This window comes from Chamaea fasciata, unplaced genomic scaffold, assembly GCF_029207755.1.
Source record: "Chamaea fasciata isolate MVZ Bird 193981 ecotype frontalis unplaced genomic scaffold, bChaFas1.0.hap1 SCAF_13, whole genome shotgun sequence".
Lineage (NCBI taxonomy): Eukaryota > Metazoa > Chordata > Aves > Passeriformes > Sylviidae > Chamaea > Chamaea fasciata.
In genome coordinates, this window is record NW_027094098.1 from 7780410 (window position 1) to 7805601 (window position 25192).

General features: G+C 47.5%; 1 protein-coding gene across 3 annotated transcripts; it reads right to left on the reverse strand.

The window, feature by feature from the left end:
* Positions 1-286: 286 nt before the first annotated feature.
* Positions 287-14834, reverse strand: WNT5A (Wnt family member 5A). 3 transcript variants are annotated; one of them, XM_066195248.1, is made up of 5 exons: positions 14481-14834; positions 11092-11225; positions 9681-9946; positions 4644-4936; positions 287-3073 (listed from the first exon to the last, which is right to left on the reverse strand). In XM_066195248.1, exons 1-5 carry the CDS (start codon positions 14484-14486, stop codon positions 2615-2617), a joined length of 1158 nt encoding a protein of 385 aa, XP_066051345.1. In that variant the 5' UTR covers positions 14487-14834; the 3' UTR covers positions 287-2614. The 3 variants fall into 3 exon arrangements, with proteins under 3 accessions (XP_066051345.1, XP_066051344.1, XP_066051343.1); XM_066195247.1 differs by lacking the exon at positions 14481-14834 and adding an exon at positions 13695-13817; XM_066195246.1 differs by lacking the exon at positions 14481-14834 and adding an exon at positions 13666-13681.
* Between the last annotated feature and the right edge of the window lie 10358 nt (positions 14835-25192).

The window sequence follows — 25192 nt, forward strand, 5'->3', positions numbered from 1 at the left end:
AGTCACAGGGGTTTCTGAGCGGTTTTTTGGTGTGCTTTTGGGTTTGGGTTTTTCCCCCTTCTACTTAAGAAGTAGTTGTAAGTCTTCTTAATATTGAAATAAAACTTCAAAATGTACTCTGTATGTTTGGCCAACAAACACTTCCCTGTTTTACCATGAAGTAAATTTAAAAATCAACTCTGCTCATTGTCTGAACAAACCCTCCTCTGAAAGATAATTAAAACCACTTCCCAATATACAACCAAAGTTTTATTTTTATAGTCTATCTTCAATTATGGCATAATCCTTTCTTTTTTTTAACCAGTGAAATATACAAATCACACAAGACAGAAATATGTACATTAAATGTACAGAACAGAGGAAAGGACATAGAAGATTTACATATCTGAATGACACGTAAAGTATTTTACATTAAATAGGGTTTTAATAGCTAGGATCATGAGATTCAATTCTGCTCAGACAGAAGTCACTAAAAAGGAACATGAGGTGATTCAGCAAATGAAAAAAAAAAAAAGACAATGGTTTTTGTACAATAAAAACCAAAGTGACATATTCAATGAATTAGTGCTTTATTTATTTCTCTTACTTTAAAGATATTCTTTGCAAACATCTGAAGATGAGGGGTAAATATGTCCTTGTACAATAAATTAAGAGCAATAAAGCGCCATTAGGAAGCTGATAAATGATCAAGATGAATTTAATGATACAGCTTAAAGGCTTGTGAGAAGTCAAGGCTTTAGTACAACTAGGCTAAAGTGAAAGGTTTTCCTCACGTGGTATCTGCAAAACCATTTTCTTTAACTTGTAGGATGGGACTGAGTTGGAAAGTGGCATCTGAACCAAAGATGAAATCCTGTGTAAGTACACAGCATGGGGGAACACATACTGTTTGACAAATAACAATTCTCTGTTCAAAAACTGAAAAGCAAGGGCCGAATGCAGCACATTTTGGAGTTGGGAGGTGTCTCCTTTCAGCAAAAATCAATAATGCCCTTAATGTGAGAGTGGAATAGAAGCAATCTCCAGACTGGTATCCATTCAAGTGCAGGGTGCTGCCTCTACCAACCACCCAAGGAAGTCCTGAAATTGGGAAGAGGCTTACTTCTTTGTGATCATCCTTAAAACTTCTGAATGCTAAAAGTCTTTAAAAAAATAATAATTAAAAATAAAAACCCATCAAAAGCTTAGAATCAATCTAAACACCTGAAGAGATCTGAAAAAGAAAATAAGGGATGAACTGCCCCTTTAATTTAGATGTTTTATTATTTTCTAAGTCATTAAAATATATATGTACAAAAAGCTTTGAAGTATCAGACACCAGAGACCACAGTTCTCCCATATATATGTAACTGCTCGAGTATAGTCTGAACAGTTGTAGTGTATATCTGCAATATATTATCTAAAGCATGTGTATTAAAGACATAGGATGATAAATTTGGTATTGCTGCAACGTTTCATTGAACTATAATAGTCAGTTAATGTTATTAAAATATGAAACTATTGTCTCCTTGAGTGAAAACGTTCCCAAAATCTGCGAAAAAAAAATAAAAATCAATCATTCCAAGAGTGGATATCTAATGATTTATTTTCTCACATAAAATTAGAGGAGTTATTTGTCAAGCTGTGTTTTGAAAGACAGCCAACTATTACACCATTTTAAGGCATTTTCAAATTTGGGGAACACTCCTTTCCGTGGGCTTTCCAGGCTGGGAAACCAAAGCTGTTTGTAAGCATTGCCCAGCTCCATTGCTCCGAGCAGCCTGCTCCGGGCTGCTCCACACCCGGCAGCAGGGAAGTGCTGCTCTGGCACATGAGACACTAGAATGTCACAATTAGCTGATGAGGCCAAGCTCTGCCTTGAAGAATATCTCTATTATTCACCAAGGCAGATTTTTTTCTGTGGTTTTTTTTTTTTTTTTCCTGTCTTGCTTGCTTCTGGAACCAGCCCGGTGACTCAGGGATAGCGCAGTTGAAGCCTTTCTGATCCTTTGCTCTTTGCCCTCCGGTGACCCTTGGTGGGCAACCAACACCACATCTTGTGATGAACATACCCCTTATTTACAGAGCCCTACATGCACTGAACAGCTTTATACACCCTATTCTAGGAACTTCTAATGTCTGAACCTAAAAGTCATGGACAGGTTGTGTGTTCCTCACATCCATAAGGATTGCTCTAACATCCCAAGCACATTATATGGTTGCTCTGCCTACTGCACATGTATTATGTTCCATGGATCTAAATTAGGATATGTCGGATTTTCCCCTCAAACTACTCTATTGTTTGTAAGAAAAGTCAATTTCTTTTTTAACTTTGTAAAATAAATATTCTCAAATTCTCCCCCATTATTGCCAAAAATATAAGCCTCACACAGTTCTGGGATGGACGCAGAGAGGGTTTCCAGGCACTTGTCTTTGCAACCTTTATATTTTTCTTTTTTCTTTCTTTTTTTTCCTTCCCTGCCCTTTTTATTTTCTTTTTTTTTTTTTTTCCTTAAAAGAAGACAAAAACTCGTTGGACTCTATAAATAAAGTGGAGATAGTCCTGCAGAAAGGGAGAGGGGCCTCCACCCCTTGCTGGCAGGCGGCCGCAGTTCCTCCCACCTCGTCCGTGCCCCTATTTGCACACAAACTGGTCCACGATCTCTGTGCACAACTTGCATTTCACGTAGCAGCACCAGTGGAACTTGCAGTGGCAGCGCTCTCGCTGCACCGTCTTGAACTGGTCGTAGCCCCGGCCGCAGCACATGAGTTCACAGCCGTCCATGCCCTCCGAGGTCTTATTGCAGAGGCGGCCCTGGGTGCCCAGGGAGCCGGTGCTCTCGTTGCGCACGCAGTAGTCGGGGCTGGGGTCGATGTACACCAGGTCGTGGATGGTGGGGGCGTTGAAGCGGCTGTTCACCTGCACCAGCTTCCCCCGGCTGTTGAGCTTCATGGCGGCGGCGCTGTCGTATTTCTCCTTCAAGGCATCGCCCACCTTGCGGAAATCGGCCAGCTGCAGCCAGCAGGTCTTCAGGCTGCAGGAGCCGGAGACGCCGTGGCACTTACAGGCCACATCAGCCAGGTTGTACACCGTCTGCAGGAGTCAGGGAGAGAAACAAAAACCATGATGAGAGACCAGCACGGCTGTGAGAGCATTTATACCCCGCATCTCCTGCTCTCTGTCGTATTCCCACTGGCCCCTCCACAGTATTCACCTTAGCATCCCCTCCTCTTCTCCAGTACAGTGGAAAGACGAGTCAGCTGACACACCCACACACCCCCCAGCACCCAGAAGACCCAGGAGGAGGAGGAGGAGCGGAGAGTCCCACCAGCCTTTCCCCGCAACAGCGACAGCCACAACAGCACACGTGGCCCAGACAGCAGCATCACTCAGGCTGCACTCAAATTTTAGGAATTCGCTCTCACGCCAGCAAAGGATTTTGCTGTTTCACTGAGAAATGTAAAACATCCCCTTGTTTTCTATCTGAGTTACTCTGCCTATTGATCTCTGCTTGAGGCTGCAATTAGGGAAAGAGTTAAGATTCCTCTTGCTCCTGGCCCAGCTGCAGCTGATTGTCTACTCTTGGCTCAGCATCCTCCTCCTATCCCAAATACTGCTCTGGAAGAGAGACTTCATCCAAGAAGAAACCCCCAAACACCTATGGGTGGGAGTCAGAGCTACATTGCAATATCCTCTTTACAAAGCTTTGGCAGGAAAACCTCAGTCATTTGCCCTGTACAAATAAAATAAGAGTCAGTGTTGACACTGCCCCAAAAATCCTGGTGTCTGACACATTAGATGATGCCGTAGACAGCTTCCACCCAGCACTTACAGAGTCTTAACGCTGCCAAATGGCACTGCAAAGATGAGGCTGAGGAAGGCAAAAACTCCTTGAGTCTCCATAAGCAACTGTGAAAGTGTCATTTTTCTTCTTGCTAATAGTAATTGGCCTATCCATTGCTTTCAGACACCCTCCTCTTACATTTAAATACTATTAATTTTCAATTATCTTTCATCCTTCTTCACCTTCGAACACAAGTGTAAAGTCTCAGCTGACTATTGCTGGCACTTCGAGCTCTAGGAAAATAATGATTTTGGCTCTTCATATTCAGACTATCAAAAAAAAGTTTACACCCATTCATTTAAAGCATTTTTGAGATTAAAGAAACCATGAAGACATGTTCAACCACAGAAGACCATATTTTCTAATAGCATAGAGAAACTTTTCACATGCTCTTAAACCAGGCAAAGAAAAAAAAGTCAGAACAATCCTGTGGCACAATTCCAGCCTGGGAAGCTCAGCACACCCCTCTTCCTTCCAACACACACTGTCCCGATTGGAAATACCAACTAATAAAATTCTGCTCTACAGAGAATCCACAGCGAGCGGGGCACTTTTCATGAAACAATACAGAGGGAAACACAACGCCTTTGGTCCCAGCCTCCCCCATGAAGAAAGCAACAGGACTGTCAGACAACCAAGAGCAACACCAGCTCACGCACTCTCCACCCACCCACACCCTGTATTTGCCGTTTTCTTGTTTTGTGCATCAAAACAAAGACCAGCCACGGTGGCTGCTCTGTGCCCTGCTGAGCCACATTTATCCCAGAAAGAAGGGATGAGGAGGAGTGTGGAAGGACACGCTGTTGTGCAGACACTCACTCTTCTGCCGGCCTCGTTGTTGTGCAGGTTCATCATGATGCGGGCGCTCTCGTAGGAGCCTCGCTGGTAGACCCGCTCGCGCTCCCGGGCATCCACGAACTCCTTGGCAAAGCGATATCCGTACTCGATGTTGTCCCCGCAGCCACCCCACAGCCAGTCCCGGGGCAGGTCCTTGGGCCGCGCGGCGCGGCTGCAGCCGCAGGAGGACAGCTCGCCCTCCCGACAGGCGCGGCTCATGGCGTTGACCACACCGGCTGCGCTCACCGCGTACGTGAATGCCGTCTCCCGGCTGCCTGCACGGAGACACAAGCGGGGTTAGGGGACAGTCACCGCTCCCGGCACGCTGACGGGCCAGGAGGACAAAGGGTCTCCAGAGCCACCAAGTTCACTCGCACAGTGGAAGGTAGAGTAACCCTAAACCACGCTGCCCAAAACATCCTCACTCTGAAAGAACCAAGGCAACCCAAGCCATCTGAGCACACACGGTTTGTCAAGTGCAGAAATAGCTTCTCATCCCTGCTGGTGAACGCCGGGATGAGAGGGCAGAGTGGAGGTGGGTCAGGGCCACAAGGCCAGAGGGGCCAAAGCAGCCATGCCTGCATGTGAGGGGAGGGAAAGGCAACAAGCTCCCTTTCCTTCCGAAGAAAGAGATGTTAAATACAACTTTTAAAAGTCTGGTTCTTAAATTACTACTTCTCAAACGTGATTGATGCACTTCACCCACTTCTTCCAATTTATTTAAAGTTCAAGCGTTTTACAAAGTCTCCTGGTATCAAAAGAAACGCAGCAGAATAACACACAACTTTCCACCCTACACATTAGCCAGACACTTCTGGAGGAGACTATTTAAAACTAACAACAACCTGTGCTGGTTATTATCCACCACTCCAGCTCCTGCGAATATGGCAAGGGAGCCCATGGACAATCATTTTTACAAATTACAGGGAAGAAAAAACCCTTGGCACAAGGTGGCCTTGGAGGTTTTCTCCTGCATCTGGTGCCCTTAAATGGAAATGGAAAACCTCAAGTTTCCAACTTTCGTTAAGAAAAAGTTACGATACCCTTAATGCAAGACATGGCCACATACCATCCTATGTGACAGTATCTGATCCCACCTCAGTAAGTGTCTGACTTCCCCAATCCCTTTTCCAAGGGTGCCACAAGTTCTGAGTACAACAAGCAAACTTGCAGATAAACAAACACAAAACTTGCACCAGAGAACAACACTTGAAGTTTATTTTTCTCCTTAAGAGACAGCATCCCAACGGGTCTTTTCCAAGAAAGATCCTCAGAATATTCTTCATCTAAGAATAGACTAAATATTTTTTTTCTGTTTATATTATTTAAGTTTTATACCTAATCTTCAGTCTAATCAATAGATCAAGCCAGCATTTAATCTTGATTTTACGTGATTTGACTTAGGGAACATCATGGGCCTTTTGGAAAAATTTGGACTTAAAGAGGCCATGTTTTGGGCAAGTCATGTATATTTAGACAGCAACACTTTTAGGCAAAATCACTTTGTACAAGAAGTATCATAACAAGTCAAATCTAATAGGAGCTTTCAAGCACTTCTGAAACATAAATAATTTGAAGTCTGGCTCATATTTAACATCAAGATGACACCATGATCAGAGCAGCATTGTTAATACAACAGCTGTCATCCACGGGATTAATTTTAGCACTACATGCTGGGTTTAAATGGGAAAAATCAGAAATTTCATATTAGGAAAGATGAGACTTCAGGAAGATCAGAAGCACCTTAAACCTTTGCTACCTTACAATGGCCTGCACTCAACAGCCACCTGCTCTTGGAAGTATCTACATGAACTGTGGGTATAAAGGGTTACAGGAGTAGCATTTTCAGTTAAAAAAACATTGGCTTTCTGTGGTGACTTAGGCCTTGCATCTACTGCAAACTATAGCAGGGGGAACCTCATACAGATTTTAATGTTCCCGTTTGCTCTGTAACACACATTTTTGGATTAATTCCTTAAGCAAAATTTCCACTATATTGGGAGGAAAGAAACGTGGTCTGCTTTGGACCACAGGACTTGCCTCTTCCGTTCCATTTTTGTTCCTTTTCATGTTTAGTTAGCTCATGCTTTCACATGGTTAACTCTGCGCTTATTGCAGGATTTAAACTCATAAAGCTGACTATTTTTTACTAGTTTTAATTATTACCCTGAAACAAATTTTGAAGAACTTACTCTTTGAGAGAAGGAGAAGGAAAGGCTTGGGTACAGGAAGGAGAGTTGCCCTGCAAGTTCCCTCCTTGAGCATTTAGGCAAATTGTAAAATAGCATCAGCTGCTGAAGTACACTTCAAGCCAACACTGCCTCAAGTCATCGACCCCAGAAACACATTAAGAGTGATGTTTCCACACGGATGAGTTACTCTGAGTTTTCTTTTTTTTTTCTTTTTTTTTTTTTCAGTCTTTAGGCACAACTGTGCTTTCCTTCACTGTCAAACATATCTGTCTTTTCCCACAGTCCAGGATTTCTCTCTATTGTAGCCATGGCAAGCAAACACACATTCCAAACACGTTTGAGTCCCCTCTCTCCCATATATATAAAACATAGAAATGGAACTGTTCAATATACACACACTGTAGGAAGCCACCCACAGAGCAAGGCCCTGAGCGTTACACTTGATCTGAAGAAGTCTGCAAGAACAGAACCTTTTTTTTTTTATACCTGAACATAAGATACAAAATGTTCTTTGTCTTGCATTTTAAAAGCATTCAACACCAGGCTGAAGGCAGAATAAACTGGACCCCAACCACACAGAGCTGTAGGGGGAGGATTCAGTGATTTTGTTTCCTGTTAGCACTTAGCTGTTTGTGCAAAGCCCACGTGCAGCCTGCACAGGGCTGGCCACAAAGCCAAGAGATGGCAGTGAGCACCGCGGTCCGACCTGGGAACCAGCACCCAAGGAGAGCAGCGCACAACACAGGCCCTAAAATTTTACAGTTCAATAAGCCACAGAGCAAGTTTCCAAACCCAGCGGCAGGTTTATTTGTACAGCTTTAGCTAACTGCAGGGTAAATCCTGGAAGAAAGACTGTCCATTGACACACGGGGCCGTGGCTGTGCCGGCGGGCAGTGCCGTGCCTGGGAACTCTCTGGGGCGCAACCAAGGGCACATGGCAAAATCTCCCAAACAATGTGCACTCAGAGCCTGCCCCTCCTGCACTGCTGGGAGCAAGAGGTGTCTGACAGCCCATCACACAGGGCATGGCAGGCTGAAGTCAATGGAATAAGGCTCTGAAAATGTCCACTTTCCCTTCCACGCAGAGGAACACCAACTGGCCGTTACTGAGGGTCAATGTGAAATACAGCTGTTACACCTCCTTCCTTGCTCTCAGTGAATACACTCTTCATGCTCTAACTCCTGAATATGGCTATTAACCTTGCTTCCATCTGCAATTAGAATAAGTGGCTTAATTACATGATGAATTGCTGTGTAGACATCAGCTAATACAGTCATATCCAGCAAATGGGTGTGGCAAAGTTATTTAACTTGAAAGGAACCACCTTTAAACAGATCTGTCATACTTTGGGAGGGCAGAAACATCGACTCCAGACAGACACCAACAAATCACAGGCCCCATCCTGTACACTCCTTCACACCAACAGTCCCTCTGAGCTGATTTTCACTTGCTTGAATAATAAATAAGGCCTGAAGGATGAAGGCCTAAATTTTAAACAGATTAATTTTCTGACATTTGTTAGATTACTAGAACAGAGAGGTGTACAAAAGAAGCTTTCTTTCATGTTTTTAGACTTTTGCTTGGGTAAGGTAAAAAAAACCCCTCTATCCAGACTTAATAATGTGCTTTAAAAAGCCTAAGGAGGGTTGTTTATCTGAAATCAAATGTTCCAATTCAGTACTTTTATGCAATAGATTTTTTTCTATTTGTCTGACAATCTCCACATACAAATTTCTTTTAACAGAAACTGAGACCAAATGTGACTTGATGTATTCCTTCAACTTTAAGTGGAGTCAGCCCATTTACAGACAAACCTAGATTGAGACCAATTTTAAAATTTTTTCTTTTTCTAAAGCAGGACAGAAAAACACTGCCTTAAAAGCTTTACTTTACAACTCCAACTAAAAAGCAGCGCTGCGTTTGCCAGTGTAGCACTCACTACTTGAAAGATCACAAGTGTCACCCAGAAAAATAGGCGTTTTTCAGTTGATCACACAAAATCAGCAATCTGACTTGAGAAAGTCAGAAGAAGGTGGCACTGTGGACCCCGTTCAACAGCACTGGTTAAAATTTTGACAAGGACTTTAAAATACTATGTGGTCCTTAAATGCCAGGAAAGGCCGGCAGCACATGAACACTGGAGAAGGCCATTTCAAAGAGGATCTGAGAGGGGAAGGGTTGAGTGTCCACCAAGTTGTGATGTTAAACAAGAATATGTCTCTTACCAGCAATGTGATTCCATGAAATGTCAGTTACAAGGACAATCACACATTTTACCATGATAGAACTCATCTCATGAAAATCACCCTCTTACAGAAATTTAAAAATAAATCTGTTTTCCTTAAAAAGAGAAAAAAAATTACTGTATCTGGAAATAAGCAAGGAGGAATTGCCTATAAACACTAATCGACGGAGCAGCAATTTTCAGTTAACCTCTGGACCAAGAGCGATTTATTATCCAGCTGCTAACTTTGGAACTAGACATGGATATCTTTAATTTTACAAGACGCTGCTGGTTTTAATTCTTGTAGGTTGCCTTCATTTTGTCTCAGGTTTTCTAAGAAAGAGATTTCAGGGCCTCATTTTCCTTTCTCCCCTATTCCCATATGCAAATATATATTCCTACTTTGTTTTCCAACACATATGGCTGGACAGTGGTGGGAAATCACCTCCAGCTAAAAATAATCCAACTCCTTTGCCAACTTTTAGAAACACTTGATTGTATACAGTACTCAGTAAGAACCTGGCAAGAGATTCAAGTGCAGAACAGTGTGTGCCATACATATCCTTAGACAAGAGTTTAATCATAAAGATGTTGCTTCCTACCTATCTGCATGACTCTGCCAAAAACAGAGTTGTTGTCCACAGTGCTGCAATTCCATCTTCTATGTCTGAATTGATACTGGCACTCCTTAATGCCCGTCTTTGCACCCTCTCCAATGAACTGCATATGGTCCTGATACAATTGGCAGAGTTTCTTCTGTCCTTGGGAAAGCCCTGCTAGCTGGCTACATAGTGGCTGGGCTCCTATAATGTACACCTCTGACATCTGAACAGGGTTCATGGGGTTCATGGGGTTCATCCCTAAAGACCTGCACAAAGAAAGATTTGCATTAATAAACAGAAGACTTCAAAATAAAATAAAGTAAAGTAAAACAAAAAAATCCAGACAGAATTGTATCTTATAGATGAATATACAACTTCTGTTTCTGCTAAAACATGAAGAAAAACCCCAGACACTTAAATATGAAACTTTTGTTTTAAGAACAGGACAGAAGTTACTAGTTTCCACCCCTGTTGATATTTATCACTATACATTAGAGACTGAAGCACGACACAGACTTGGAAGGCTTGCATCTAGGCAGTCTTCTACCAGCTTAAATTGACACAGTAAAAATAACAGAAGCTCCAAACAATTGCAAGACCAGGAAAATAAATAAAGCAAAAATGAAAAAAGCTCTCCAAATCCCAATTTGTCTTAACACATACTTTATATTTAAGTCTCGGGTTTTCAATCTGATCTACTATAAACAAATAGGAAAACCTTTAGCAAGCCAGAAGTCAAAAACTCGCTACAGACTACTTCTAGCTTCTTCCAAATTGACAACACAGAAACACACAGGCAAGTATACTCATTCTAAACAAAATCAACTTTGTTTTCGTAATTCTTAAAGTGCTCTTCACATGATATATGTCAATTAAAAAGTGGCTATTAATCCAAAAGGCATCACTGGAAAAAGCAGAGAAACACCTATTTCAAGAACTCTCAACATCGTACACCATACAGATAATTTGCTAAAGCAGGAATTAAAATGTACTCCTTTGTAATGAAGTACATTTGTAGACATTTCAGTTACAGAAAACTTCAAACAGAAACTTTATCTTTGCAAATCAGCATTTTCTCTTGTACATGCAAAACGTCTTAACGTAAGGGAGTTGCAACGTCTCTTTCAAAAGACAAACAATTATAGCAATTTAAAGATGATAAAATTCATAGAGAATCTACCAGACAGCATTCTTAAAACTGTATTTTACAAGACGAGATGTTGCACATTTACCCTTATTCGACAGACCCGTTCCCTTTCCTACACAACACATTCCAACCAGCACACTTCTCCCCTGCTGCCTCGCTCCTGCCGCACTCCCGCAGAAACAAAGTACAGAAGAAGCACAGAGACATTGAAGCAAGCAAATCTTGACACCCCCTTTCAAAACCAAGTCGATACGAGATGCTTACCACCAAGAGCTGGCTTCTATTACAACCTGGGTGAAAGAGGAGAAAACGGCCAGAGCCACTACGAGGTACTGAGAAGCCATTGTACTGCCAACTGTCCCCACAGCACCTCCGTGGATTAATACTGCACTGGATTTCTAGAGGGGGGAGAAAAAGGATCAGATTGTTTATTGCTTCTCAGACCATTTTCGAGCATTCAAGTTTAAACAACGGAAGTCTCCGGGCCCCTTTTAACTTGACTCTGACTCGCCGGCCCTTCTCCCCGCCGAGGCTCTGGTGCCAGACACAGGCACGTCGCAGCTCCCGCTCCACCGGGCAGAACCCACCCCCGCAGCCCCCACCGCCCCACGGACACCGCCTTCCCGGGGCGCCCGCCCGTCCCTCTGCCCCGGCCCCGCCGCTCCCGCACCCCGCCCGCCGCGGGACGGGACGGGACGGGGCGGGGCGGGACCGGGCTCAACAGCTGCTCCGGACACGGGACCCATCCCCGCTTCCCCGGGGCTACAGCAACCCGCGGGCCCCGGGCCGGGCATTACCCCATCGCTGCCCGCGCCGGGGACACGAGAGGCTCACGGCGGGCTAAAGGCGGCTTCAGCTTTGCAAAGCGAGCCCGAGAGGGAAGGGGGGCCGGTGCCTCGAGGGGTCGGTTCCGCGCCGGCCCGAGGGCTCCCGCCCGGGGATGATGCGGCCGGTCCTCGCCCTTCCCCGTCGTCCCCTAAAACATCTCGGCGCAGCCTCGAGGCTCCCGCACTCCGCGATCGCCGAGGCAGCCCCGACCTCCGCGCTGGCACCGCGGTGACTGCCCCGACGGCAGCCCCGGAGTCGGTACGGGCCCGGGAAGGTACCAAGAGCGACACGGAGCAGCTCCGCGTCCCGACCCGGACCCTGCAACAACAGGGCTGCCGTCTTGGAAGTCAAACGCTTCCCCCAACAAGTCCCGCGATCACCGTCTGGTCCTCACACGGGACTCTCTCAACTCGCTCCCCAGAGCCAATTCCAGCGGGTTATTTCCCCTCCCCTCGGAAGGAGAAAAAAAAAAGAAAAAAAAAAAAAACCCTAAAGAAGAAGGAAAAAAAAAAAAAAAAAAGAAGAAGAAGAAAAAAGACATTTCGACACTTGGGGGCTCCCTATTCCCTATTGATTCTCCAAAGGCCCTTAACGCTGAATTGAAGGTGTTCTTAATTCTAATTTATTTCTGTTTGCGAAGGGCCAGGAGGAGTGGAGCGCTGGCAGCGGGGCCGGACACGGAACCTGCCCGGGCACACGCGGGGAGGCTGCCGCACCGTGGGGACCTCCATGCGCCGCTCCTCGACACTGCTCCGGGGCTGCAGCCCGGGGGCGAAGCCTCCCCGCGCCGTGCGGGTTAAACATCCCCTGCCCGGGGGAGATGAGCCCCCCTAAGTCCCCGCTGCTGGAGGCCGGTAAATGCGGGCCGGTCTCCTGCAGCAGGAAGAGCCCGCCCGCCCCACAGGGGCTCGGTCCCGGCAAAGGTGCGAACGCCGAGGGCGTATCGAGCGAGGGACGAGGAGAAGGGAGGTGTGCGCAGGGCAAGCCGCGACACCCAACAGCGCACAACGTGCTGGGCTTTCTTCGTCTGTTACTTCTTGAAATAATGGCAGTAACAAAGAAGCGCCATGAAACTGCCGAGCCCTAAGGAGGTCGGAGACACCGGTGGCCATGCGGGATGCCGACAGCTGTGCAGCCGCCCGGCCCAGCAGTCAGCCCGGGCACGCCGAGCAGCCCGGCGGGGCGGGCGGGCGGGCGGGACAGCGCCGGGAGCGGGGCGCTGCCCCCGCTGCAAGACGCGGCCGGCAGGGCCAAAGGGCCGCTGCCCCGCTGCAAGGGCCCGGGTGCCCCCCGAGCTCGGCCGTCGCTGCGCCGGAGCCCCGGCCCGGTGGCGGCGCCCCGGGGAGCGGTGGCGGCCCGCTCCCAACAGGGGGCGGCCTCGCTCGGCGGCTCTGCCCTTCCGACGGCACCTCCGCGCCCCGGCCCCGCTGCCGCGGCGGCCCGCCTCGGCTGCGGACACCGCGCCGAGCACCTGCGACGGGGCCGCGGGCGGGCCCGGCCCTTCTGCACGCAGCAGCCGACAAGGTGCCACCAGAAACAACACATACACACACACACACACACACACACACACACACAAAAAAAAAAAAAAAAAGCTAACAGTAAAAAAAAAGGAAAAAAAAAAAAAAGGCAGACAGCCCAGCAGCACGGAGCACTGGAGATCGGGAGTCTGAGGCACCGTGTTCAACTTTGTAGGGCCGCGGAGATTGGGTTTTGGTATTTAACGCACCCCATGCGGAGCCCGCGCTCCTTGCCGAGATGAAAAGAGAGGCTTTTACAGATCCTGCACCGCGGGATCGCCTCTGATCCTGTTTTACACGGGGTGTCTGGAAAGCCTGCGAAGGCATCTGGTTTTCTAGGAGCACTACCAGCGTGCAGGCGGCATCCAGAGCCCTGCTCCGGGGGGCTGTAAACCGCGGGAGGCGCAGCGGCTCCGCGGGGACCCCCCGGCCGCCCCCTGCTCCCCGCTGCGCCTTCACAGCCATTTGGAGGAGCGAGACCACGGCTCACGTTTGCAGGGAAAGGCACTGGTCGCGTACCGGCCCAGCTCTTCCCACCGGAGGCGCAGAGGGGTTGTTTTCCCGGGGGTGAAGGCACATCGTGTCCTTCCCTCGGCGCCCGGGGACAGCCTCGCTCCTCAGCCCCGCTGAACTCCCCGTGACCCTCCGAGCGCAGCCCATTTACCATACAATTGACAATTAAAAACAAACAAACAACAAAAAGCCAACAGCCTTTCCAACATGGAGTCCTCGCAGCGCCAAGGGGACCCCGAGGAGCCGCGCTCCTCCGCGCTGACCCAGGAGAGACCCGCTGCAGATGCAGAGTGATAATCTCCAGAAACGGAGAATAAAATTAAGGGGGGGGGGGGGGGTGACTCCGGGTCCTCCGCTGGCCCCCAGCCAGTTCTCCTTAAAGGTACAGGCCACCATTAGCGCCGACGTTGGGCTCCTCCATAGCGATCCTCCTCGGGAAAGTTTGGGAAGTTTGGAAAGATGTCTTTAAACTCGCTTTAGGAGCCGCTGCCAGAAGATGCACCGGGACGCAGCGGGCAGAGCGAGCCCAGCAAGTGTCCCTGCGGCGGGCAGCCTCCCTTCGGGGGGAAATTTAAAAAGAGAAGGAAAACCAGAAAAGACAAGAGTTTTTCCCAAGAGGGGTTCAGTGCTCTCCGCGGTGGGTGAGAGCGGAGAGGTGGGAGCGCCTGGCGGTAGCCGAGGAGGGGAGGAGAGGCCGCCCCGCGCCCGGGCCCTGCACCCCGCCGAGCGCAGCCCACCCTGCGCGCCCGCGGCCCCTGCGGCGCGGAGCCCCCGCGCCCGGCGCGGACTCACCTCCATCGCGCGGGATCACCGAGCGGGAGCAGCCAAGTAATCCAAGCGGAGCAGAAGGAGAAACGGCGAGACGAAAGTAAAATCCTGGCTCGCAGGAGCCGGGCGGTATCTTCCCGAACCGCGGCCGGGGGAGCGCAGGGGCCCGCGGAGCTGGTGGGGGGCGGCAAGCGAGCGGCCGCCCTGTCCGGCGCAAACCGAGCGTGTCCGACTGCGGAGCGGGGCACCAGTGCAGCCTTCTTTCCAAGGTCCATCAGCAATCGCAGTAATTAGGGCTTTCCACCAGCAGAAGAAGAAGGAGGTAAAAAAAAAAAAAAAAAAAAAGCCAAAAAAAAAAAAGCCAAAAAAAAAAAGCCAAAAAAAAAAAAAAAAAAAAGCCAACCCAACACACGCACACAGCGCCCGTGGGCGTGATTGTGCGGAAGCAAATAAAAATCTTCACAAGCGGCAGCGAAAGCGCCGCGGGCGACGATCCGTCCCACCAGCCCAGGTGGTGCCGCCGCGGGGCTCCCCGCGCTCCCACCCGGCTCCGCCGGCGCTCGGGCCGCCGACCGCCCCCTCCGCAGCTCGGCGCGGACCGGCCCGCGAGAGGGGCACGATGGAGCCGAGCGGGTGCAGGGCTCCCCCCTGCCCGCCCCCCTTCACTTGCTTAAAGGCTGGGCGGTGCAGAGCCGGGGGTCCGCCGCTGCAGAGCCATCCCGGGGCCGGCTCCCTCCATTTTACACTGAGAAGAAAAAGCCCAAACAGAAAAAGAAGTTTCTGCAGAAGCGGGAAGGGGGGAGGGGGGCTCTACACGCGTGTGTCTGTCTTACAGGGCGACTGATCCTGCAAAGCGAGCAGGGGCAGGGGGAGGGGAGCAGTCCGGGCTTCAGGAGCTGCGGCTCCCCCAATCCATCGGTGCCAGAGGCGCCCAGCGCCGGGGAGCGGGATACGCGGGAGAAGAGCCGGGAGAGCAAGCCGGGGCAGGCGGCGTCGCGGCAGCCGACCCTTCCTCCGCGGGGCTCTGCCCCCGCCCGCTGCAGCCGGCCCCGCTCCCCCCGCGTCTCTCCCTCGCTCCTCTTCACCCCGCTGCTTAAAACTGCGAAAAAAAAAAAAAAAAAAAAAAAAAAAGGAAAAGAAAAAAAAAAGTTAAGAGAGCCAACGGCAGCTGGAAAACTTTCTCGGCAGCGCATGCGCCCGGGGCCGGCCTATTGCAGACGGGGCTGGATTTTAAAGCTGTACGGCAGCGACCGGGACCCCGCGCAGCCCCGGGGCGGGCGGCGAGCGCCCGCGGTCCCCGGCCCGCGTCCTGTCTGCCGCTCCGAGTCCCGCATCACCGGGCCGTTGTCGCTGATCAAGCTCGGCGTGAGGCCCCGTGAGGGCAAACTCTTCCTGCAGAGCAGTGCCCCGTGCGCCCATCCCGGCCGGCGGGGTGCGTGCGGGGGTGCACGGCCCCTCCAGCACCGCCGGCTGCTCGTGCTGGGCCGGGATGGGGGCACATGTACGCACATATATATACCCATGCACACACGTGTACACCCATATATACCCATGTACACCCATCCAAACCCCTGTACACACCTCTGTACACACCCATGTACACCCATACACATCCATGTACATCCATGTACGTGTACACCCATATATACTCATATACACATGTATACCATTTACACACCCATACACGTCCATGTACACCCATATAGACACATGTACACCCACGCATACCCATGTACACACGTGCACCCATATACACACATGCATACACACATGCATACCCATGCACACCCATATACACACACACACAGGCTCTGCCGGGCCGGCCCAGCGGCGCTCCCCCTCGTACACATGTGCACACAATGTGCGGTGCACATGGCCGTGCCGAGGGCCTGCCCCGGCATTCCTGCTGGGCGGCTCGGTGACAAGTCCTGCTTGTCGCATGCTCGTGTGCCTCCTGATAAAGAGGGGACCGGCCAAGCTCGACGGCTCATGTTCTTCCTTCTGCAGCGGCTTTTGCCGCTGTAAATTTTGCAAGCTGCTGATAAACCTATTTGGGTTAAATCAAGTAAGATCCAGTGAGAGCTGCAGGGCAGAGGGGCTTCGCGGACCCTCTGCACCTCCCCGCCCTTTCCCCGCTCTGCAGCCCTCGTGTTTTTATTGCACCTCTCCCGTCCCGTGTGCACCCAAGCACAGGAAATGGGAGCGTTCCCCCAGCCACGCCGTAACTCCGCAGTATTTCCCCTGTATCCATCTGCACTGTGGGTCCACGAGGGGATGCGGGGGAGGGGGCACATTATCAAAGCAGCCCTGGGAAATCCACCCAGGCTGCGAGAGCAGCTCCGCTATCAATAAATGCATTCACTCCTTCAAAGCCATTCCAGTGCAAACCAAATCCCTTCAGGAGGCCGGTGGGGGGAAAGGCACATCCCGGCCGGCCCGAGCCGCCGCCGCTGCCCACCTGCTCCCGAGCCAAGAGCTCGTCCGCCCCGCCGGGGCGCTGCCCGTCAGGTAAGCGCAGCCTCCTGCGGCACCAGCGGCGGCCGAACGGGCCAGCTGCTCCCGCCGGGCCCCGACGGGCACGGCCCCCCCTCGGCCCTGCGGCCCCCGGGCCGCCCCCTCCGTGTCTCTGCGGGCCCCGCCCGGGAGGAGTCCCGCTGCAGGGGCCGCCGAGAGGGGCGCGGCGCCGGGAGCCGAGCGGCGGCAGCGCGGGGCGGCGCGGAGCGGGAGCCCGTCGGGGCGGCGCGGAGCCCGCTCGGCCCAGGTGGGCAGGGGATCAGCCCGGGACTCTGCGACACCTGAGCGCCCCGGCGGGGCCCGAGGCCGCAGCATCGCTCCCGGCAGGTTTCTTTACTCTCTAAAATCCAAAGAGCCTTTCCATTAGGAATCCTCACTGTCCGGGCTGCTGTTCATTCCTCGAGACGCCTGGTGAGGAATTTATAAATTAGGTGTAGCACGAGGTCCAGGGAGGGGGAAGGAATAAGGGGCCTGTTCGTTTCTTTAAGAAGACCAACCTTAGTTTTATGCCTAGTAAATAATATTTTATTGCCTTTGGTTTACTGTGGCATTTCAATTATCCCCTTTAGGAGTCTGCAAACTGCGTAGGTTAAAGGTCATTTCTCAAATCACTAGAATTAGTAAAGAATAGCAGAAAACTGTAAAAGGGGGAGGAGCAGCGCAGTAAAACAAGAAAGATCGCCTGAAATAAACTAATAAAGAACCCCGAGCTGTTTACCTCTCGCATTTGTATTCCCGAATGATGTTTATCATCGTGTAATTGCATAATGTCATCGGGCACAAGAAAACGCCAAGCCCGGGACGATCCACACGGGCAGGGCTGTGAGCAGCAGCTTGGCAATGGGCGAAGCCAACTCCAGATCATGTTCTTTGCCGGGATTCCTAGTTGCTGCTTTTAAAAAGAGAACTGAAGAGGGAATTTATAAATCACGGGCAAATTTTCAAGCTATGGCGCATATAAGTGGAAATAAAGGGCAGAAATCCAAACATCCTGCAAGGCTTTAAGAATTTTAATTTCTCCTCACTATTTAAAACAGCTGGGTGAAGCTAGAGGGGGGAGGAGGGAGAAGTATCGACGATGTTACAGGCATTTGTGCTGCCCAAGGTTTTGTTTTCCAGGTTTGCTAGTGATGGAGCTCTAAAGGTAATCAGACAGTTGGTCTGTCTGGCTTTACAGCCAACATCGAAGGGTTTTCTGGAAAAAAAAATTCTCATAGTAATGTCCTAAGAAGTATGACTATATCATTGAATGCCCAAACAGCAGAACCTCAAAAAGCAGCACCACAGGATTTTAGAGATTTAGGTCTGTTACAGCTTTGCAATTCTCTGTAGGGCAGAAGTAAATTATTTCTGGTCTATTCGATGTGTTTCTGCAGTTTTTCTGCAGGGCAATGCATTTTAACAAAGGAGTGGTCGCATCAAAACCTTGCACACCTGTGTTCATTGGAACGTGTGGTGCTGTGTGATTTACATCTTTCCACCTTGGCCAGTGGCAGGGTTTCCATCACGAAGAACCCATTTGGGAAACAGAACTTTCAAGGAAAGGAGGTGTTTTCCTGTATGTCTTTTTAGCTTGTTATGGAATTTGAGTATATAATGTAGGAATTATGACACATCTCACACTGAACCATTGTGAAGGCACAGCCCATGTGCAGCTGGTTTGGTGCAATTACAGTGAACCTGCTTTTTTAGCTGAGGGTCATACCATAATGCCCATTTGACAGAGCAAAGATGCCATATCATTTAGGACATGTAACCTGCACTCTGCCCACTGGACCATCTACTCCAGGAATGACTTTATTTTAAGCACTTAAGGATTTAGATGTAACTGCCTTGAAATCACAATTGTACTTTCCTAAGGCTAATTTCTTTCCCAAAACATGCTGTTGTTTTTTTTTTTTCTACAGACCATCCAAAAGATGGCTAAACCACAAAAGAAATGCCAAAGATGATAATTTTATGCCAAATCTTGCAATAAGTGTTATTTTCCTAATCCTCATCCAGCAGAGGCAAGAAATAGCATGGGAAACTCTCTTTTTAGACAATAATTCTGTTTTTCTAGCTTGCCTAAGTTCTGAACAGACTTTGACAAGTAAAGAGACTAAAAGACAAATAAACAAGTATGGATATGTGTCCATGTATGGATGTACCCCTGCCCTGTTCCTTTCCTGTCTCTCAAATCAAAAATTCATGATGTTGAAAGATGCCAGCATATTTGGAACAGCAATAAACCACTAGAGAGGAAGAAATAAGAGTCTAGATTAGCATTCATCTTTACCAGATGAAGACATCTTAGATGCAGTGAGATGCAAATAAGAGGCAGCAGGCAAGAGAGGAAAGTTTACAGGGTAATGAAGTGTAACAAATTCAGGTGAATTCACCAATCTCCACACATGCAAAGCCTGTAGAAAAAATATATCACTTTACATTTAAATCGATGATAAGTATACAAATTTACTATACTAGTAATGAACTGCATAGCAAACAACCCCCATTTGTCTGCATTATCAGCTGGAGAAAGACAGCTGTGGACTCATTTTTCATGTGCAAAACAGGTGGGTTCTTTCCATTTCCTCCTTTTGAGGTCTAATAAACTCCAGTGCCACAGCAGAAACCACAGCCCAGGTACAAGACGTGTGCTGTGTCATGGAGCAAAATAGAGAGATAAGGGGGGGAGGGGGGGGGGAAAGGCAGAAGTAACTAAAAGCTATAGAACTAGAATGCCAACTGGATGGACATCTATTGTAGCATGGGGGTCCACTGCTGTGAGCTGAGCCAGGTGGAAGATGGTCAAAAAAAGCCCTTTCACAAGAGCAGGGAAGGCTGTGTTTTGGTGCCCCCCAGCAGCGACTGCTGTTCTGGAAGACTGGTGCCATGGGCAGTAGCTTGTGCCCTGCCCTGGCTCTGGCACACTGAGCTCAGTGAGCTGAGGTGCAGGTGCTGATGGCAGTGAAGGTGTCTGAAGGTGTTCAAGGAGGACATGACTCCCCTGCAGCAACAGGACATGGGAAAGCTGTCTGGACCTCTGGAGTTAGAGAGACTGTGGGAGGGTTCTGACATTTTTTAATTTGATCTCTGCAATAGTAAGGTTGTTAAAGGTAACTATTCAAACGGATAAATTTACATCCCTAGAAGCATGTGCTGCTTTCTCTCCTGTCCTGCCTCTCTCTGGTGCACGTGTCCCTCTCCTCATACCTTGTACCTTTGTCTCTGTGTGTGGGTCTTTATCTCGGTGATACCTCGCCCGTCCACATCTCGGCCATCCCCCTGCTGCCACCATATGTCATTGGAATGTTTCAAGTAGTGAGTCTGGTTTACTTAAAGAATAGTGCTTTTAGAGGAATAATACTTTGCTTTGTTTCCATTAGGACCTTAAAAAAAAACGTTTATGGGAGGAAAAATAAACAATCCCACCACCACTCCTTAACAACAGAGTACTTACCCTCTCCTAATGCTACCAGTTCCTTCTTTCACTGAGGCCAAATGCACCTCCCATAAACTCTGGAGGGCTCTTACACGTTTCTTCTGAGTGCCCTGAACATAACTCTCCCCAATACACCCACAGAAAGGCACACAGGGAGTTCATTTTCCAGAAATGACCAGGCAGGGACTTCTGTCACACTGACTGCAGCCCAGCGAGGTGTCCTGGTTCCTCCTCTGAGGCTGCACAATAAAGTGGCACATGGAAGGCCACGGCCGCAGAGAGGGTCAGCATGGGAGACAGTGGGCAAGGACAGCACAAGGCTCTTTTCCACAGCCCATCCGCATCCCTCCTGTGGAACAGCCAGTCCTGCTCTCCATGCAGGAGAGCATGCTCTCTCTGCCTCAGGGCTGTGCTTCAGCTCCCAAAGTGCAGCCGCAAAGGGCCAGAGGAGCAGCCCAGCAGGAGCTGTAGAGGTGAGGGATCACACTGGGATCTCTGCTCTTTGAACACATCCTCTTGGACCTTAGGAGGTACGACTCCTACCTTAGGAGGCTTTTCAATGCCGTTTTCTGCTGGTGTTTTTTTGTGGTGTTGGTGTGATCGCTGTGCCGCACTCATGAACTGCAGGTAACAAGCATTCTCAGGAGATTTTACTGACAGCAAAGGGGCAAACCGTGAACTACAAAGAAGGAGAAGAAAGGGCTCCACAGACTTTCTATAGGCATGGACCAGTCTGGCACCCACTCCTGACGTGGTCACAATCATGTGTCATTGCCCGGGGCCAAACCTGCTCCTGAATAGCACTCCTTACCTCCAAGAAGATTAGAAGATTAGGCTGAAGTTTATAATTGTAGTAATATTTGATCCTCATATTCCACATAGCTCAAGGAGGAATGTAGGTGGATGTTGTTTGAAGCTCTCATCTGAAATATCTCCAAGGATTTCTTTAGTATATGTACACACATATGTCATCAGTAAAGTGTGTTTAAGAGTGAGAGAAGAGATCTTGGTTAGCCCCTATATGACACTTATCTTAAAGAGTACTTAGCTAATTCATCATTTCCTTAGGACTAAAGATATGTCATAACAGCTAAGCCAATGTATATTTGTCCATGACTGCTTAAAGCCAATATAATTCTGAAGATAGCTATTAATCCAGGCACCATGAGCAAAACATGTGATAAATTTAACCCTATCTTTCAGGCTCCATAGCAGTCTGTCAATTGACCTTGATTCTTCCAGTTTATTTAGAATATAGCAGTATTTAAAACTCATTTTTAAAAGATATTTAAGGCTAAGATGAGTTTTGAGCACTTTATTTTAAGTATTTGATCAGGCAAACCTTGTGACTTGTTGCCCTGGTGATATTATTGTCTTTATTTTTTCATGATCAAGGTACAATTTCAGCTCTACATTATTTTCCTCAATTTAAATAAAAAATGTGAAGACTTTTGAAAATGGCCCTGACAGTGTGAATATTTGCCCACAGTGAAGAACACAAGGATACACTGACAGCAGAGACACGGGAGTAGGCTGAGGATTATGTACAAAGATTCTATACAGAACAGGTGAAAAGGGCACATGGCACTTGGCTCTCCTACTAAAATCAGTAACTTGAAAAGTCGGAAATTGGTGTGTTATGAACCACCTCTTATTCTTTTCTGCTCTTTAGAGCCTGTAGAGTGTCACTTTTTGGGGTGTGAGCTGACAAAATATGTTTATAGTATAATCTTGGAAGAAACAAGGACCACAGTGGTGAAAAGTGTATTGTCCTTCCAGGTGGGACCTGGCAACACGGTGGATGAGTTGAGGCCTTCACTGCCCTCTAATCTCTCTAGGTCCCTGTGTCAAAGTCCATAGCCTGTGTGTGTGTGACTCCTCTTGTTCTGCTTCTTCACCCAAAGGCAGAGAAACACCATCTGAGCAGCTCCTGGGGCTGATAGTCCCATGGGGATGGGAGATGATCTTCTGTCCTTTATAATGGTACAGAACACTGTAAGCATTTTCGTCAAGTAGCTGTATCTTTGCTTCTGGGAGAGCGTGACAGGTACTCATTACTGCCCAGTGTGATGGTAATTGCCCAGCCCTGCCTTGCTGGCACCTGTCCTGGTGGCAGCATTTCTTCCACCCAGCCAGTAATAACCTATAATTCAAAGCAGAGTGGTGACTCCATGATATCACTTTCAACAAAGCAGTCAAGCAAAGTAACAGCTACAGGAGTAGCCACTTAATTGCTTGATAATAGTCATTGCACTTCAGTTTATCTAATAGTCTTTATTTCAGGTTGCCAATTTTGCATTTTTTCCTTATTTAGTCAGCTATTTTGCCAATATTTTCATAAAAGACTTCCTTCCAGATTGTCTGAGGCATACAGGGGAGTTTACCCAGAACAGAGGTGGATGTACTGATTGATCCACTGCTGCTTGTTGTGAACTTCAGAGGAAAGCCAAACCTCATTCCTTTCTGTAAGGTTTTATACAGGACATTTATTGCATTTTCATGATCAGTTAGGTGCATTTCTATTACTTTTTTTTTGACGATATGGTTATGATGTTATAGTGGAGGCTGCATTATCAAGGGTAAGATATTCTGAGGATATTTCCATAGAATCTGATAGCATTTCTTCAGTACACCACAGTGTCAGCTTGTATTTGTTCAGAAAATGTTCCCAAGATTTTCAGTATTTTCTTTGTATGTTTCCTTTGTGTCAAAAAGGTGCCTTCGTTGTAAGTCCCATCTTGACCCTGTAAAAAGAGTATAGAATATACATTGTAAAAGTCAAATAGTTAAATGTGTGTCACAGCAGGGATTTTTGCCACTAAGTGGGCAGGGCACTCCCCTTCCAAATGCTGGACTTTATACTTGCCATTTGCACTGCAATGCATATTGACAGTCCTGTCCCTGAGAGCAGAGCACTTTTGGCGAAAGCATTCCTTGTCTGAAACACAATTTGAGCAGTATTTTATTATACTGTGACCCTGTGAGCATACATTCAGGAGGGACTTTTGGGGTTTATTTCAGCTGATTATGGAACACAGAGCAGAATACAGCCAGTGACCTCTGTAAATGATCACATATTTGACTTTTGGATAAGAAGTCATCTAGTCATAAATGATTTATCTGAAAGATTCTATCTGATCTGAGACTAAGCTTCACCCAGCTGCATTAGGAAAGGAAAGCATGTAACAATTTATAAACTTCACATACTGTAGTACTTTAGAAAATATATTTACGTTCTATATTCTTTACATATATCTGGACTGGATTTTGAAAGCTAACTCAAAGTAAAATCAGATTTTAAAAATGTTTGTTACAAAGCCCTTCCTAAAAGTCTGGTATTCATTTCAGGATGATATCCTGTATTTAATAAGAATTGTTAATATTGTCTGTGTAGCATAATTACAAAACTGTACTAAGATGTGGCACTCAAAAGAAGTGTCCTTTTCATCTTCATTCCTGTGGTGCAAGTAGGATGTGCATCACATCAAAACTATCTCTTCAATTGCCATTTTGTTTATAGCATAGTCTAAGCCAGCGACTTTGAAACAAATATGCAAATAGGAAGAAATTTAGAAAAATAAAAACATCTGATTTTTTAAATCTGTCCCATTCCTCTGGTGCTTGACCTTCCTGGAGATACTGGGCTATCACACATCAAGGCACCATTCCTTTCATATGAATTTCTCAATTCAAATACATTTTGTTTCTTTTCAGGCTGCAGTTTAGTATCTGTGTTGGTAAGTAATCTAAATTTTTCTGCCAACTTGATCTAGTGGCAAGGCCAAAACAAACCAGTTGTAGAAAATACCCTTTCAATGCAATTTCTGCCTAATTCCTCAGAGTTTACTGAATGTACATGCATCACAATTTGTATTTGGAATTTCAGAATTTAGAGGGAAAAATAATTGAGCCAAACTAGGCAGGTGAATTCTGAAAAAACATTTCTAAACAACCAATTTTGGTATTTCCTGGTTTGTCTGATTCCTTGGGACACTGATGATGGCAATGTAATATATATGAAGAAAGTTTTATAAGGTTTTTTTTGTATTTCAGTCTCTGTTGTGTCAGATGCTGATTATATTCAAATCCCACAGCAATCAAAGGGAGGAGGGCATTCCATACTGCACAGGACACATGGGTAATCCAAGTCTGAAGCACGTGTTTAATTTCAGTCAGTCTTACCTTAGGTGCCTCCTACCTCATGCCAAGTTCTCTGTGCACCCCCAGAGAAGATGGCAAAGCAGCTGAAGAATCACAGGGTTCCTTCATGAAGAAGTTTTCAAAGACTGCACATGGAAATTCTGTGTGAGGGAATTTAGAGCTAAAAAATGTGCAAAGCAGTGCAGGAAGTAAAAAAAACCAAACAAACAAACAAAAAAAAAAAAACCAGTGGAAAAGAGCAGTAATGCATAAACATTTTAACCCAAATCTTTCCCTGTGACCTATGTAGAGAACAGATGTGGACAAGGATTGCAGTGAAAAGGTACCAGTATGACCATGAGCATTCACATTAACCCAAATGCATTTCTAATTGATTTCAGGCTCTAAGTCCTGTAAAAATTTGCTCACATGAGTGCTTGTATTCTTCTATAAGCTATCTGACCAATTATAGCCCCAAATACCAAGCACTGATATCCCTCACTCACTGGAGAAGGACTGAGAGTAATTCCTTCTGACTTCTGTAGCGTGGGAACAAGGTGCTTCTCCTGTTTCCTGATTTTAAACTTGTAACCTGTTTCACAGACACTACTGAATATAGTAACATTTATAGTCAGCTTAGTAAATGGTTCTCTGTGTT

Bases quoted from the DNA above. Each gene is read 5' to 3' on its own strand.
- WNT5A (XM_066195247.1), bottom strand. From the start codon at position 13,754: ATGTGCCTTCACCCCCGGGAAAACAACCCCTCTGCGCCTCCGGTGGGA. The intron at 4,937-9,680 runs GTAGGAAGCAAC...GTCTCCGTGCAG, and splicing joins TGGCAGAGTCATGCAGATAG to GCAGCCGGGAGACGGCATTC. The intron at 3,074-4,643 runs GTGAGTGTCTGC...TGACTCCTGCAG, and splicing joins ACAACGAGGCCGGCAGAAGA to ACGGTGTACAACCTGGCTGA.